The sequence below is a fragment of the Stomoxys calcitrans genome, chromosome 5 (assembly GCF_963082655.1).
Source record: "Stomoxys calcitrans chromosome 5, idStoCalc2.1, whole genome shotgun sequence".
In the NCBI taxonomy this organism is placed as follows: Eukaryota; Metazoa; Arthropoda; class Insecta; order Diptera; family Muscidae; genus Stomoxys; species Stomoxys calcitrans.
This window is the reverse complement of record NC_081556.1, coordinates 147,541,075-147,557,449: the sequence shown is the minus strand read 5'-3', so window position 1 is coordinate 147,557,449 and position 16,375 is coordinate 147,541,075. Positions and strand designations below refer to the sequence as shown.

General features: G+C 37.9%; 5 protein-coding genes across 6 annotated transcripts in view; 3 read left to right on the top strand and 2 right to left on the bottom strand.

Moving 5' to 3' along the window:
• Positions 1-3,198: 3,198 nt before the first annotated feature.
• LOC106085171 (large ribosomal subunit protein eL20) lies at positions 3,199-4,407 on the bottom strand. Its single transcript, XM_013249266.2, has 2 exons — positions 4,301-4,407; positions 3,199-3,870 (listed from the first exon to the last, which is right to left on the bottom strand). The coding sequence occupies exons 1-2, from the start codon at positions 4,316-4,318 to the stop codon at positions 3,355-3,357; spliced, it is 534 nt and encodes a 177-aa protein (XP_013104720.1). The 5' UTR covers positions 4,319-4,407; the 3' UTR covers positions 3,199-3,354.
• A 2,640-nt stretch (positions 4,408-7,047) lies between these two features.
• Positions 7,048-8,191, top strand: LOC106085181 (probable N-acetyltransferase san). Its single transcript, XM_013249279.2, has 3 exons — positions 7,048-7,197; positions 7,343-7,666; positions 7,734-8,191. Exons 1-3 carry the CDS (start codon positions 7,190-7,192, stop codon positions 7,942-7,944), a joined length of 543 nt encoding a protein of 180 aa, XP_013104733.1. The 5' UTR covers positions 7,048-7,189; the 3' UTR covers positions 7,945-8,191.
• Positions 8,107-9,687, bottom strand: LOC106085180 (putative gustatory receptor 47b). Its single transcript, XM_013249278.2, has 3 exons — positions 8,719-9,687; positions 8,427-8,588; positions 8,107-8,363 (listed from the first exon to the last, which is right to left on the bottom strand). The coding sequence occupies exons 1-3, from the start codon at positions 9,685-9,687 to the stop codon at positions 8,256-8,258; spliced, it is 1,239 nt and encodes a 412-aa protein (XP_013104732.2). The 3' UTR covers positions 8,107-8,255.
• A 2,323-nt stretch (positions 9,688-12,010) lies between these two features.
• LOC106085179 (selenocysteine-specific elongation factor) lies at positions 12,011-14,035 on the top strand. The gene is made up of 4 exons (XM_013249277.2): positions 12,011-12,206; positions 12,264-12,407; positions 12,472-12,843; positions 13,107-14,035. Exons 1-4 carry the CDS (start codon positions 12,077-12,079, stop codon positions 14,033-14,035), a joined length of 1,575 nt encoding a protein of 524 aa, XP_013104731.2. The 5' UTR covers positions 12,011-12,076.
• LOC106085184 (ion transport peptide) overlaps positions 12,756-16,375 on the top strand; it is a 124,476-nt gene continuing 120,856 nt past the window's right edge. For both annotated transcript variants that reach the window (XM_013249282.2, XM_013249281.2), the window contains exon 1: positions 12,756-12,843. The gene's annotated coding sequence lies outside the window, so the exon portion shown is untranslated. The remainder of the gene's footprint in view (positions 12,844-16,375) is intronic.

Below are 16,375 nucleotides of genomic sequence, written 5' to 3'. Positions count from 1 at the left end.
GAATTGACATTGACAAATGTTCCAACATCTCATCATCTTCCTCGCATGCCCTCCCCATGCTATCACTTGCCGCAACGATTTTGCATAAATGAGCTCGTAGTCATATGTGTCCTGTAATGATACCGTCTCGTATTCTCGTCTTCTCACAGTCCGGTTCTCCCCATAGGATTTTCGTCGTCCATACACTTTGAAATTTTTCGTGGACAATACAATATGGCTCAAAAACTATCCAGGGAATGTACGCGCAGCACGCCTTTTAGTACGCGCAGCACGCCTTTTATTACGCGCAGCACGCCTTTCAGTAAAGGTCACACGACAAATGAGCTCTTTGTACGTTAAAATTCTTAAATTGGCCGAATGGCTTCGATTACATGCTTGAATAAATAAATTTAAATCTAAATGTCATCAGTTCATCAACTATTCAACAAATCCGAATAAGCTTACAGCAATGTCAATATCATTCTCCGAAAAGCAAGGAAGCTTCCAGTGTAAGAAGTACATAAGCCTTTCGGAAACAAGGATGTAGCCGAAGCCATAAGGATGGCGAAGCCATCGTAAGCAATGGGTCCTGACGGAATATCTAGGCTAATTCTATAACATTTAGACGAATTACAATTCAAATACCTCATGGACACTATCAATTTATCTATCTCCACCCTAGTTATACCCGAGGTGTGGAAAATGGATAGGGTGGATCTTAAACCGGGGAAGCATCCCAAAATGAAAGAGTCATACAGACCCATCTCTCTCCTATCTCCGGTCGCAAGGACATTGGAGGTGCTATTGACCTGAAACACGACCGAAATGGGAGATTCATATAGACCCATCTCTCTCCTATCTCCGGTTGCAAAGACACTTGGGGCGCAACTGATCCCATTAATGACATCATTGACTCTTATCCTCCTAACACCACTGAGGCGGCAGCTCTTGCCGATGAATAACTCCATCGGGTCAATCCGGTACGTACAAACAGCTGCCATGGGATTGCCGAAAGAGGTGGATTGTGAACTACATTTGCGGTCGGGATGACTATAACCATCACACAGGTTGGAACCAGTGTTGCCATTTTTCCTACGAAAACTTTAGAAAAATCCTACCAAACGTTCTACGAGCTTCCATACAGCCGTTTTCCGATTGAAGGCATTGAACGCTCAACAGCAGTACTTGTACCAGGAACGACCAATATCATAACTTTTGTTTTTTTTTATCCTAAAATTTGATGCAATGAGACCTCTTGAAAGAGTATTTGGTCCCTCGACATCCTGGGGACGTCCACCACCAATAGGAGATGAGAAAAACCAACAGAGCTACTGTAACCCAAGTAAAATCCGAATAGTGTATCAAACTGAACTCGTCACAATTTCCAATCACTGATCTGCATGCAACGCAGCACCCCATGACACCAACCTTCGCCGGATGTTTATCAATCAGAAGAAGGCTGATTGGGCTGGCTTCAGAGAGTATACCAATCGGCGCTTCAGTGAACTCCCACCCCCTCGGATGTGCTAGTTGCCGAGAGGAAATTCCAAGACATCATTAACGCAGCAGCCGCTCGCTCGCTTTATACCAGACGGTTGGATACCCCAAGGGCGGCCTAATTTTCCGGCACAGGCAGTGCTACTCGCAGACGAGCGTGATGGGATTCGTATGGTATGTATGATGTATGGACCCCACTAAACCCAGAATCAACGAACATAAGCGGAATTTGTGTCTAGAACACTTGGAGCAATGTAACTTAGGCACCGGCTCAAGCAAGCTGTGGTCTACTGTCAAGTCACTCTCGAACCCCGGTAGACGGGATGACAAGACCTCTGTCACTTTTGGCGAAATAACCGTGACTGATCTGAAGAGATGCTCCAGGTTGTTCAACCGTCAATTTATTGTGCACCCCGGAGTGACAGGACAAGGAGGAGAGCCATTCGCCGTATTCATGATCTCCGAGCCGATGAACAGCCATCACAATTTACCGTGGGCGTAGTTACGAATGTCATCCGTAGCGCCAAATCCGTCAAGGCGTTGGGCCCCGACGGAATCTCTGCATTGATGTTGAGGAATCTGGATTCACCTGGAGTTGAGTACCTTATCACTATCCTCAACCTGTCTTTGAACACTCTTATAACTCCCGATGGCTGGAAATGGGCAGAGTGATCCCCCTACTGAAGGCTGGAAAAGACCCGAGTTTGGGGGAGGCGTACAGACCGATCTCCCTTCTCTCACCAGTAGCAAAGACGCTTGAGGCATTACTCCTCCCGAGCCTCGTAGGAGAATTTCCATTCGCCGAGCATCAATGTGGATTTCGAAGACTGCAAAGCACACATTTGCCGTGGCTTCAATCAACCCAGGCCAAGTGATAGAACGGTCCTCGTGGCACTGGACTTATCGAACACATTCGACACGGTCAGCCATGCCAAATTATTTGAGGACATCACCAACACGTCCCTCCAGCCAGGCCTGAAACGCTGGGTCGCGAATTATCTGTGTGGTCGACAGTAATTTTTGGAATTTAGGGATAGGAAGTCTAAGCACCGTAGAGTGAAACAGGAATTTCCCCAAGATGGGGTGATATTTCCGGCACTGTTTCTTCTACCTATACTCCATTCCAACCAGCGAGGATGGGGGGCATTGGCTCTTGCATAAAAATGGAGTTCCTATGATCCTCAATATGACAAGGTGAGTGAGTGGCCACCATATATGACCACCATGTCCCCGCAGCGATCAGTCGTCATATGGAACAGAACGAGCTTGACGAGGATCGCCACCATAACATGCAAAAGTGACTTCAACAATAACTCCCGCCGAGTCAGAGTAATCTCACAAAGAATCTGCATACTAATGTGGCTAATGTGGCTACAACAACAAGAACAGATTCGTCAATAGCCAAGATACTTGTGGAACTACACGCCGCGAACCTTATTGGAGAATTTGCAATTGCTAGGCATCAACATGGACTTCGCGGATTTTTAAAAATTGTAGTTTTGTTAAATCAAGGACATTTTTTTGCATTTTCATTACTTCCATAAATATTAAAGAAAATGGTTTTATGTCAAAGGACTTCAGCTATTGGGACCACTGCTTTTCATATTCTAATAGGATTTTTCTTTATTTGATTCTTTCTTCATATATGTAAAAATAAATCCAAACATCGACAGGTTGTTCAAAGTAAACACAACTGCGTAATCAACAAACAAAACACTTTCATTAGATTTTTTTTTCTATTTTATTTACCTCCAAATTTAACACTCTGTGTGTTTCACTGACGCATTCATCATAGTCTTAAAGTATATAAAAAACGAAATTGTAGTAAAACCCACATCATAGTCAACTTCATCACACATTAATCCAATCACTATCCTTTTACAAGAAGTAGGTTCTTGGTTTCCTGTAGGAGAACAATTTTCTGTTGCCCTTGTGGTGAACACGTTGCACCAAGGGGAACTTGATCTTGGAGTCGTGGAATTGTTTGACATGTACACGGCGGGTCTTGCTAGCAGCAATAGCTTCAACCTTAATTATTTGGATGGAGTGGGCACGAGCACGATGACGGGCACCCATGTCGCGATAGCATTGGGTGACAGCACCACCAACAGTCAAGTCACGGTATTCACGGTACATGTTGTGGGTACCAGAACGGGAATCGTAACGCAACCAGATGCCAAAATTCTTGATTTTGGTGGGAGAGGTTTCGTACACTTGCTTAAGGTTGACAATTTCGCCGGTGGTCTTCTTGAACTTCTTCAATTGGCGCAAGAAGTACCAGAAACGGGATTTGGCAACAATGTTGTCGGGGGCAAAGATTCTCATTTTGTACAAAGGAGTCTGAGGCTCCTTTTCGGAGGGCAACTTGCGGCCGATGACCTCGTATTCCTTCAACTGGAATAGACAAACAACAACAAAAACATATTCATTAGAAGGCAGTCTTTACCAACCATATATCAACAAGAAACATATCAATGAAAATGCGGCATATGTTTTTCAAGTCATTAATTTTTTGCTTTTTAGGCATATTTAGAATTTTTATCATTACTTCGCATTGTTTCAAGGGCCACTCATTGCAAAATTTGCGGAAATTCCTCTAGAATATGACAGATTTGCTAACACTCATTACAATGTTTTGACAGCTCCGTATGGCATGGCAGCACATGCCGATTTCCATTCAACATTTTTCCAATGAAATAGCCTTTAATGGCTTTTAAAAAATTTTAATTTTTATTAGTTCGATTGTCTAGCGTTGAAAATCACTTATGCCACACTTTTCACCGTCGTTTTATAGTAGTTTTTCACATTTTTTAGGGAAAATTACCTGTCCCTTGGCTTTCATTTTGGAAGCGTTCACGAAAAAGGAAACGGAAAGAGATGAGACAGCTGTCGTTTGCTTTTAGTACACGTGCATCAGTGCACAGTAATTGGGAAGTGTTAAGAAATTGAAATACAACTCGGTGTAAAACGTACCTAAATAGTTCATAGCTAGTTATTTTTTTATGATCTAAAGGTGCCATCACACCACATGTTCTTGTCTTATGACATGTAAAATTTTCAATTGTTAAAGTTTCACACATAGTGTGATGTGAATAAAAATAACACATGAAAAACACTTTTCAAAATAACACGGTTATTTTTTCGATTAGAGGGGCGCTCTATTCCTTCTGACAAAAACATAAAAAAAATCAGTCGTTTTTGTTGTCAGTCGATTGAATTAAACTGTTTTCAAAACTTTATGATTTAAGCTGAGTATTCTGAAGAGCTTTTCAGACGGAATGCTATCAAAAATAAAAAAAACCCCGGCGAAAACGAAGTGCAAAAACGTCTTTTGGTATGAAAATAATGTTAAAATATGATTGTCAAATTCCGACTATTCCGAAAGCAGAAAAGAATACCAACCCATGGTACAATTAAAAGCTAGCATCATTAGCACAACACAAAACGCTTCCCCCAACGAAACTACCTTGAGTGGCAAATGCCGTAAATTGATATGCCCATGTGGTTTTAGCAATAAACTTTGTTTTACAACTTATCATCTTCAAATGTGTTTCATATTTTTATTTTCATCATTATAACACTATGTTGTTGGTTATGTGTGGAATATCGGATCAAATATATTTAAGTTTTTTGAAAAAAAGCCTTCGACATTTAGATTTACTGCAAAATCCAAACAAAAATATTAAAATTTTACTCAGCTGTTCGCATGACCTCATTTTATAAGTGCATCCTGATTCCAACTCTTAAACAGCTTTCTCAAAACTTAAATAATTTGAAGCTATAAAAATAAAATACTAGTGCGATAGCAAAAATGATGAATGATGATGAATTGGGAATTTTGACACACATAATAAAATACCAATGATACATAAATAGGGGCATGTCATAAGACAAGAACATGTAGTGTGATAGAGCCTAAGCCTTAAGGCTGGTACTACGTTCGTTGTAGAGATATTGTTCGCAGAAAACTTTTTTATGATAATAGATTTGAAGGCAAAAAATTTGCTGAAATCATTTAGTAGAACATTCCAAGATATATTCATTTACAGGTAGTGGCAGTTGCCCAACAACAAAATATTAAGTGCCTTATCTGTCAAAATCAGTGATTATTACAACTCTTATTTTGTGTATATTGCAAGTTCGCGCCTTTCTTCTCGAAAAACAAGAGTTTTGAACTGTGAACAACAAACATAGTACACGCCATTAGAGTAAAATCTTATTAAAACTTCGTTTACACTGTTCTTTAAGGAAAACATTTCTTTAGGGAAAACAGATGATCGTGTCATTGAATCCGGATTTAAAGAGCTATATTAGTCTGTGGGAATACATTTTTATTTTATCATCCATGGCTGAATTATTTTAAAGGTTGTCTCATTTGAACAACAATATTAAAACCATATGATATCGACATCTTGTCATCAAGCTCATCAACATTTTGCCAACACAAACAAATAAATTTGTGTGTGTGTGTGTGTGTACGTGTGCAAAAAGTGAGCGTGCGTTAGAGAGTGCAAATAAAAATCTGACATCTTAATACCGTCAATCCCATCCGGCTGTTAAAAACTGTTCGCGTGAGACCACCTTTTTAAATCCGCTTTGCTTCAGAGATGTATCCAAATCCCACTAGAACGTCAAATGCATGGTTTGGATTGTAAAATTTTTTCACATTTTGTTCCTTTGTTTACATTTTAATTGTTTTAATTTATAATTTACATGCAGGATTCACTGAATAAGGTTAAGCCAAGCGATCAGCCGATATACTTTTTTTTTAATATTTGGCAGTACTTGGCATTGAGGATGTCAACTTGTTCTCTTTTTACATTCATTCTTTGTTTACGTTTTCTCCTATATGATGACATTTTCAATCGTCAGATTTGACATCCTTAATGGTGTTTATGGGGCCTATCCACTTTGTGTTTTGCATGTGACCTAACCTTCTATTAGTGAATCCTGATTTACATGATTATAATAATAAAAATTTTGATGTTGTAGCGTCTACACATGATAATGCAAATAAAAACTAGAATGTCAATCATCGAAGTAATTAAAGGTGGTCTTATTCGTAAAACAACCACAAATAATATGGTGCAATCCGCCATCAAGCTGATTGACGTTTTGCCAACACACGCAAACAAATTTGTGTGCGTGTGTGTATACGTGTGCGTGCATGAGCGGGCAATATGCGAGAAAGAAGATAGCAACGAAGAGAGTGCAAATAAAAATCGGACATCTTAATACCATCAATCCCGTTCGGCCGTTAACAGCAGTTCGCGTGAGACCACCTTTTTAAATCCGCCTTGAATATCAATTAGGAAGTGGCCAGAAATTTGACCGTCTAGTAAGAATTTGGTATTCGTAGTTGTTGCGCAGGTGAGCCAATCTTCTTTATTCAACCATGCCCGCCTACACTAGCCCCTGGGCTACGCAAAAATTATTCACCACACCAAACATCATATTTTTACAAACTGAACAATTCAGCAAAAAAATAAAATCACATGCTGCCGCCGATTTTAATTTTCAATCGGCGCAGCTGGCGATCCGCCGATCAAGATTTCAGCTAAGCCGCCGCGCCGTCGTAACGCCTCGGCTTCGTACTCTGTTCCACAAGCATAGAGCGGCAATAATTTTTGACCGTGTTCTCCAAATTTGTGATAAATAAAACATAAGAATATTAAATATTCTAATTTTCTAGCATTACTCTAACCAAAACAAGATGACCAGGTAAGAATTGGTAGCCTTAATAAGCGCTTGGTGCCCCTGTAGTGTTTTGTTTGTATTTTTTCTAACCTCGAAATGTGTTTTTTGTATCCCCTCCCTCTTCCAAACACTAACTGACTAACATATGGTTTTACTTTTGCAAATATAGAGCCAGTATCGAATTGGGCGATGTAACTCCCCACAACATAAAGCAATTGAAAAAACTCAATACTGTGGTGTTTCCCGTATCCTATAACGACAAATTCTATGTGGATGTCTTAGAGGCTGGTGAATTAGCGAAGTTAGCCTATTACAATGACATTGTGGTGGGAGCAGTGTGCTGTCGCATTGATACTTCCGAGAATCAGAGACGATTGTATATAATGACATTGGGATGTTTGTCACCATATCGCAGACTAGGCATTGGTACTGTCATGTTTCAGCATATATTGAACTACGTGGAGAAGGACGGTAATTTTGATAGCATTTTTTTGTAAGTTGTTTTTTTTTTAACATTTACTAAGAAGCTTTGAACAAAATTATTTTTTCTTTTTTTTAAGGCATGTCCAGGTGAATAATGAAAGTGCCATTGAGTTCTATAAGAAATTTGGCTTTGAAATTGTGGAAACCAAAGAGCATTACTATAGACGCATTGAACCCGCTGATGCTCATGTACTGCAAAAGACTCTGCGCAAAACTGACCCTGAGGCCAGCCAACCAACAAGTGTTCAATGCAATGGCCAAACAGAGAAAAGAGACAAGAAAGCTTAATGGCAAGAAGCTGGACTACTTAAAATTTGACGTTTGCATGCGAACGTTACATCCCACGCATCCGCTCCTTTAAAAACACACACATACACACAAGCGCATCCGTTCACTGGAACCAGTTCTCATGATTTGTATAAACAAATAAGAAAAACAAACGTAAACACATCCTTTAACGAATGCATCAACCCAGGATGATAATTTAATGTTAGGCTATCTATTTAAAATAAAACAATCGTATGTACAACATTAAGCTGAAATGAAGCCAAACATGAATTGGTAATGAGCGAGCTTTTAAGTGAGTAAGTATTCCTTCCTTATGTTGAAATTAGCTCTACATCCTTTCGCATAGTCTTTGAAATTGTATTTTGCTGGAGTTGAAGTTGTATCAAAATGATCATATAATTGGCTATGCTATTGAAAATCTGTAAAAAAGAAAAAAGGCAAATGAAAGAAAGGATGATATGAAAAAATCCTTCTTGACCTACCATAAAAAGTACCGACAGATCACATCGTATTATCTTGCCAATGCTAAAATAATAGTTGTTATGCATGCGCCAATGCAAGAAAGATTCCAAATTTTCTCTCACCAGATGAGGCTTACTAAAATAGTCTCCCATTTGGAAAAAGGCATGGTCACAATTTCTTCTCTAAATAAAACACAAATATCAAAATCTTATTTTCGTAGTATTGTTTATGTATGTATGTACGTTAATTTGATGAATGTCAATATTGTCACATACTAAATATCAAGATTTATTTCTCACTTTCTTCACTTACCGAGGTCAAAGCCAAACGTCCATAAACTGCTATCATGAGGATCTTATAAAAGCGAGGCACCATAAACAGTACAGTGTAAATGTATTCGTAAGGCCGTGCTTTGCCCCCCATTGTCAACGAAAACAACATAAATCCCATATTGGTCAGCATGGCAAAGTCATGGAAAGATCCAGTTCCACTGACATTGCTAAAGATTTCATTAATAGTTGGTATCATTGAGCTGTACTCTTGAAAATAGTATTGCAAGAGTTTCAACTTCCTTAGCCTCGTGACATCACCATGTAGAGATGGCCTACTCGTACCAAAAGATATTTGCAATAGTTTGTATATCAAACGAAACCGTATGCGTATCATATCCATTCCAGCTACAAAAAGGAAACAGGCAGTACCCGGCCCACAAGTCATGCAAGCATATGAAAAGCCAATTAAAATGGAACTTTGCCATCCGCAACTGCAATGGGATAAATAGAAAACGAATCCCAGAGATATGCCAATGAAATAAAAGCCCACAAATGAACCAAGGGCATTAAATTTTCGCGAACTTTTGTCATAGTTCCACTGGACACATGGGAAATCCTTGAGTAGCAAATTATCAAGACTTTGAAGGCGATGGCAGTATGCTAAATGCTTCATTCGCTTAAAATCGAAACTAAAAGCTATTTGTGTATAAATCAGGGTACTAATGGTACACTCAAAACACAAAACAAATTTTGACACAGGCGATAGATGCCCTACCATTGCCTCGTACTGTTCTTCATCTTTGACCTTTATTGCCAGACCACCCATAAAGCTGGCCAATAGCAGAAAGCGTACAATATTTGTATACACGTACGACCATCGAGTGTAGTATATTCGCATTCCCTTTTCTATTTTGAAACATAGGCAACCGGTATGGTGCAAAACAAAATATAGCACATATAAGCACTGATGAATGGTATTAGCTGCGAAAAGACGCTGTTTTAAACTCATTTCGTGTTAGTAAACTGAAATAGATTTACCATGTGTCCAATAGCCGAAAGCTTCTCATTTGGCCGCAGGTTGATGAAACGTTAATTATTTATTAAGTGTTGCCTAATCAATTACATCTTAAATTAATTGCTATCAATTACCCGTGATAAGGATCAATCGTTTTGGTATTGAATGCGTGATGGGTACACTAACACATTCTCACATATCTAAACACGCGGAGCTGTTCTTGGTGCACACAAAATAACGTGCACCATTGTGTGCGTATGATGTGTGTGTGTGATTAGTTCGAGCGATCACACATAGCGTTTTTACATTACACGAACCCTAGGACTTTATTTGAGAAAATTCGTTTTATGCATTAAGTCCTCTGGGCAATGTTAATTAAAGCTGCTCACTTGAATCTTTAGATAAGCTATTTTCACCCTTGAAGTCGGAAGAGGTTGAGATAGAAAGTTTCTATGGGTCTTTTAAAAGGATTGTAATTGCGATTACGGAACAATAAGATTGGTAGAGGCCATATTTTGTGAAAATGGCTGAAATATTTTGTATACCCACCACCGTAGGATAGGGGGTATATTCATTTAGTCATTCCGTTTGCAACACATAGAAATATAAATTTCCGACCCTACAAAGTATATATACTTTGGATCGTCGTAAAATTCTTAGACGATTTAACGATGTCCGTGTGTCTGTCCGTCTATCCGTCTGTGCGTCTATTGTAATCACTCTGAGCTGAAATTTGGCAAAGATACGTCTTTTTGATGCACGCTGGTTAAAATCTTGAATGGGCAAAATCGGACCATATTTGGATATAGCTGCTATATAGACCCATCTTCCAATAAAGGGTCTAATTAATGCCCATAAATGCTTAATTTTTCATCCGATTTCGCTAAAATTAAAAACGGAGAGTAGTTTTAGGCTTCCCGACATCGGACCCAAACATTGTTCAGATCGGACTATATTTATATATAGCTGCCATATATACCGATCTGCCGATAAAGGGTTTGAAGCCAACAAAAGCCTAATTTATTACCAGATTTCGCTGAAATTTGGAACAGTGGGTTATTTTAAGCCTCTAGAAGTCTGATCTAAATATGGTACAAATCGGACTATATATCAGATAGCTGCCATACAGACCGATCTCGTGATAAAGGGTCTGAAGCCCATAAAAGCTTTATGTTTTGTCCGATTTCGCTGAAATTTGAACCAGTGAGTAGTTTTAGGCCACCCGCCTAAAACTACTAATTTGTTTATATTGGCCAATGAGTGGTTCAAGTTGCATTATCTGAATAAAATCAAAAAAAAAAAAAAATTAAAATGAAACCATGAACGAAAAAACTTTCGAGAACGGCTACAAAAAAAATGGTTGTATAAAAATTGCTGTTCTTGCCCGGTGCGCACTTTGTCCCCAGTTGTCTTAGGTGGAAATCTAAATGCATGTTAGTATAGGGTATACATTATGATCTATGAATTCTGAGAAAGTTACCATAGTTCCACAATTTTTTCAAGAGTCTGACGAGGTTTATGCCCTAAGATTTTCGGGTGATTTATTGTGAGGTTTGTTTGCCCATCAACTTTGACCTCAAGTCTTATTAGGACGGAAGGAAGATTAATGTTAAGTTGCGAGTCTTGAAAAATGGTGCAAGGCCAGTTTGCCCAGCTCATCGATGTTATTGCCTTTCGCCAGGATAAAGCAGTCATCTCCGTAGACATATTGTTTGAGGGGTTTGAGTCATATCATGGACCACGATGATGATTTGTAGGGGTTTCTTTAGGCGCAAGTCTATGCTCTTGCTCAAGGTAAACATCGCCCATAATTTATCTGCCGCAAAATTGTAGTTGAGAGAAATATAGCTTTTGTAATATTGGACTTTGGAGTTGTATCCGTGTGGAGGGTTCGTAAGTGGTGGTGTTAGCAATATTTTTCTATCTTTTAGAAATGTGAGTCCGTTTAATAACTGGTCATGGGGTTAGAGTAATTTTTCATCTTTTGGAGATATTTAAATTTACCCACAGTCGAGACGTTGTATTCTGACGTATTTTTCTTTATAGCAATGGCGGGCAAAAACACTATTGCACAGAATTGTGGACGTGTGCAAAAAATATTTTCATGCAAACAGTAATGGTAAATGTGTTAGTGTGCCCGCCATTGCTTTATGTACAAAAAAAGAGTAACAGTTGTATTATTCAAATGTATTTAAGAAAATGATCACCTTGTGTTAATGAGATCTACATTACATAGGAATACCCTGTGTATTCTTTATTGCTTCGCCATACGTTACGTTACCTATAATTGAAAACAGCTGTTTTTTTTAAGGCGCCATGATTTAGCGACGGTATGTCGAGTAAATAAATAATAAAAATAAAAGCAGCAATATTGTATTCGAGGATGGTGGTAAAAAATTTAAATATTGGGCTTCTTGGCCACGTTGATTCGGGCAAAACATCCTTGGCTAAAGTATTAAGTTCCATATCGAGCACCGCCAGCTTTGACAAGTCATCGCAATCACAACAGAGAGGTATATGTTTTATGTTGTTTTAGTTGCATTATTATATATAAAAAACATCCCTTCCAGGCATAACTTTGGATTTGGGGTTTAGTGCGCTTCTCATAGATACACCTGCCCACATAAAGTGTCAATGTCCAGAGATTGAACAAATACAAATTACCTTTGTTGATTGCCCGGGCCATGCCAGCCTAATAAGAACAATTATAGGAGGTTGAGTACATAGTAAAGACTTGTGAATCCATTTTTTAAATTTCATTTTATCTATGTTTGATAGGTGCTCAAATCATTGATATGATGATCTTGGTCATTGATGCCCAAAAAGGCATACAAACCCAAACAGCTGAATGTATTGTAATAGGGGCCTTACTAAAGAGAAAACTTCTTGTGGTAGTGAATAAAATAGATATGTTTGAATCCGAGGAGAAAAAGGCAGCAACTCTAAAGAAACTCGATACGAAGTTAAGAAAAGCTATATCAAGTACACAGTTTGGGGATAGTTTTCCCATATTTCATGTTTCTGCTGTAAGTGGTGAGGGCATACAAGAGCTTTTGGAAGGCATTAAATCTAATTTATATATGCCAACCCGAAACTTGGATGAACCGTTCTTAATGTATGTGGACCACTGTTTTTCGATAAAAGGGCAAGGTAAGGAAATGTATATCTAGAAAAAAATCATTTTTCCCCATTTTACTTACGATTACTTTTCACTGTTGCTGCATCGGTCAGCAAGAAAACAGTTTTTTTTGATATATTTTGGTGCATAAGGAAATTCATTCATACTTCAAATGATTATTTCTGATTAACTATAATAGCCATACATTCCATTTAGAATCTGCTCATCATGCATATACCTATTTGCTATTAATTTTAAACTGGCCCTAGTGAAACCCTAAAACTGTTTTATATAGGAACAATTTGTACAGGCACTGTGGTTCAAGGATCTGTTAGTGTAAATGATAACATTGATATTCCAAGCATAAAAGAGCAACGTAAAGTTAAATCAATGCAAATGTTTCGGAGACCAGTTCAAAAAGCCTCTATGGGCGATCGTGTTGGAATATGTCTAACACAATTTAATGCCAAATCTATGGAGAGGGGGATTCTATGTCAAGTGGGTTACATGCAGCTTATATATGCAGCTGTTATTCAATGTAACGTTATTGAATTCTACAAATATGCCATTAAGTCAAAATCTAAATTTCATGTAAGTGTTGGTCATAATACCATAATGGCCCATATAACACTATTCCAAGGAACTGGCGAAAGTCCAGTTTTTAATTCTGCATTGGAGTACGAATACATAGATGAGTTGGATGAGGATAAATGTAAGCAAACCACTAGTCAAACTGTGTTCTGTCTTTTGGAATTTGAAACACCGATTTATGCCACATCGAACTCCATATTGATTGCATCGAAATTGGATTTAGATGTTCATAGTACTTGTTGCCGATTAGCATTTTGGGGCAATATGCAATGGCATACCAATAATGCCAACTATACCAAGGAACAACTGTCTACATGGAAAATTTACAAAACAAAAGAAAAACAAGGAACTGTCCAAAGGGTGGCTAGTGATCAAGAAGTCATAGTACAAAATCTTTTCAAAAAGGAATCCAATCGTCAAATATACCTTGGCAAAAAGATACAGCTGTCAACTGGAGAGTGTGGACAAATCGAGAGCACATTTGGGCAAACATCTAAAGTAAAGATAACTTTCAGGGAGTGTTTAAAGGAGGATACCTTGCGATTGTTGAAGGAAGGTCGTGCAAATGATGTGATTGTAATGCTTAAATATAAAAAATATGTTTTTAATAAAAATTTAGGTATAATACAATAAACATATAATATGATTTTTATTTATTTTTTGTTTTGGTTGTGAAATTTGCACAACATTGCGTTCTGGTATTAATTTAAATGTTATAAAGAAAGTTTAGTACTAATATTTTTGAAATTTTGACTCATGATTTGCGAGATATTAAGAAGTTCTTTCAAAGTATCAATGAGAGAGAAGTATTGGGTTGCCCAAAAAGTAATTGCGGATTTTTCATATAGTCGGCGTTGACAAATTTTTTCACAGCTTGTGACTCTTTGCATTCTTTCTTCTGTCAGTTGTCAGCTGTTACTTTTAGCTTGCTTTAGAAAAAAAGTGTAAAAAAAGTATATTTGATTAAAGTTCATTCGAAGTTTACCAAATGGTACAGTACCTCTCAAAAATAGCCAGCATTAGGAGGGGATAACCACCGCCGATATATTTTGTCTGGTATTCTCTCCAAGTTTCGAGTCCAGACGTTCTGCGTCATATGCGGACATGCTAACCTTTGCGCTGCAATGGCCAGTTTATTTTCAAAAAAAGTTACAAATCGTTCTCAGAAAACGCGAATTAAATTTAAGGGAAATTTTAGCAAGTTTGGTATCATAAAAATTTTCCAATATTATTGCCAATACCTCGTTAGCAAATCAACAGCTTAGAGTATGGAAAACATTTCTTGGCACGAGATTTAAATTTCAAAATACAATTTGTTTGAATCGTATCTTCTCCTGGTCGATCTACAGTGGCTACAAAAAAGGCTACACAAGCATTTGTTTGCTAAAGGTGATATCAGACGACATGTATTTGTCATATGACATGGCAAACTGAAGCTGCTATCAATTGATAATTACATATTACATTTAAAGTAGTATTTTTTTTATTAGTTACTGCTTATAATTTTTAGTAATTTGTTTTTTATTTGTTATTTAGTTTTATCTAGATTCAGTAAGTGTTAAATAGGTTAAAAATTTTTTTCATTTTCTAAGTTTTTAAGTATTTTATGTTTAATTGAGTTTTTTAACTTATGTTAGAAAAGTACGTCTTATGCATAGTGTGATTGTTTATAGGCCTGATGGCTTCGTATTGCATGAAATGAAATAAATTAAATTAAAAAAAAAAAAACGACTGATAGTAACTATCGTCTGATAGCAACTTCACTGTGGTTCCATATGGAAATAACATTTTTTGATTTTGTCATTCTGCTTGTAACACCTCAAAATATACGTCTAAGACCCCATAAAGTATATATATTCTTGATCGTCGTGCCATTTTAAGTCGATCTAGCCATGCCCGTCCGTCTGCCTATCTGTCGAAAGCACACTAACTTTCGAAGCAGTAAAGCTAGCTGTTTGAATCTTTGCACAAATACATTTTATAAGAGTAGGTCGGTTGTGATTGTAAATGGGCCAAATCGGTCCATGTTTTGATATAGTTGCCATATTAATCGATTATGGCTCTTGACTTTTTGAGCCTCTATAGGGCGCAATTCAACATTGCAATTGCAACAACTTTGCTTAGTATGGTTCAAGTCGGTTCATAACCAGATATAGCTGCCATCTAAACCGATCTTGGGTCTTGACTTCTTCAGCTCTTAGAGGGCGCAATTCTTATCCGATTTGGCTGCTGTTTTGCACGACGTGTTTTGTTATAATATCCAACAACTATGCTAAGTATGATTCAAATTGGTTCATAACCTGGTATAGCTGCCATATAAACCGATCTTGGATCTTGACTTCTGACTTGAGGGCGCAATTCTCATCCGATTTGGCTGAAATTTTGCACGAGTTGTTTTGTTATGACTTCCAACAACTGTGCTAAGTATGGTTCAAGTCGGTTCATAACCTGAGATAGCTGCCATATAAACCGATCTTGGGTCTTGACTTCTTCAGCTTTTAGAGGGCGCAATTCTCATCCGATTTGGCAGAAATTTTGTACAACAGCTTCTCCCATGACCTTCAACATACGTGATCAATATGGTCTGAATCGATCTACAGCTTGATACAACTCCCATATAAACCGATCTCCCGATTTTGCTTCTTGAGCCCTACAAGGCTGAATTCTTATCCGAATGGACTGAAATAATTCACAATGACTTCTACAATGTTCAGCATTCAATTTATTTATGGTCCGAATCGGACTATAACTTGATATAGCTCAAATAGCATAACAGTTCTTAGTTCTTATTCATTATTCTTTGTTTGCCTAAAAAGAGATACCGCGTAAAGAACTCGACAAATGCGATCCATGGTGGAGGGTATGTAAGATTCGGCCCGGCCGAACTTAGCACGCTCATACTTGATTTTAATTTGTTTTATAGTATTTTACATCTTACATTCATATTTAGGTTGGCATAGTAGGGGTGTTGCT

Bases quoted from the DNA above. Each gene is read 5' to 3' on its own strand.
- LOC106085180 (XM_013249278.2), bottom strand. From the start codon at position 9,687: ATGAGTTTAAAACAGCGTCTTTTCGCAGCTAATACCATTCATCAGTGC. The intron at 8,589-8,718 runs GTAAGTGAAGAA...TGTTTTATTTAG, and splicing joins GACGTTTGGCTTTGACCTCG to AGAAGAAATTGTGACCATGC. The intron at 8,364-8,426 runs GTAGGTCAAGAA...TCTTTTTTACAG, and splicing joins ATCTGTCGGTACTTTTTATG to ATTTTCAATAGCATAGCCAA.
- LOC106085179 (XM_013249277.2), top strand. From the start codon at position 12,077: ATGGTGGTAAAAAATTTAAATATTGGGCTTCTTGGCCACGTTGATTCG. The intron at 12,207-12,263 runs GTATATGTTTTA...CATCCCTTCCAG, and splicing joins ATCGCAATCACAACAGAGAG to GCATAACTTTGGATTTGGGG. The intron at 12,844-13,106 runs GTAAGGAAATGT...TGTTTTATATAG, and splicing joins TTTTTCGATAAAAGGGCAAG to GAACAATTTGTACAGGCACT.
- LOC106085181 (XM_013249279.2), top strand. The intron at 7,667-7,733 runs GTAAGTTGTTTT...CTTTTTTTTAAG, and splicing joins AATTTTGATAGCATTTTTTT to GCATGTCCAGGTGAATAATG.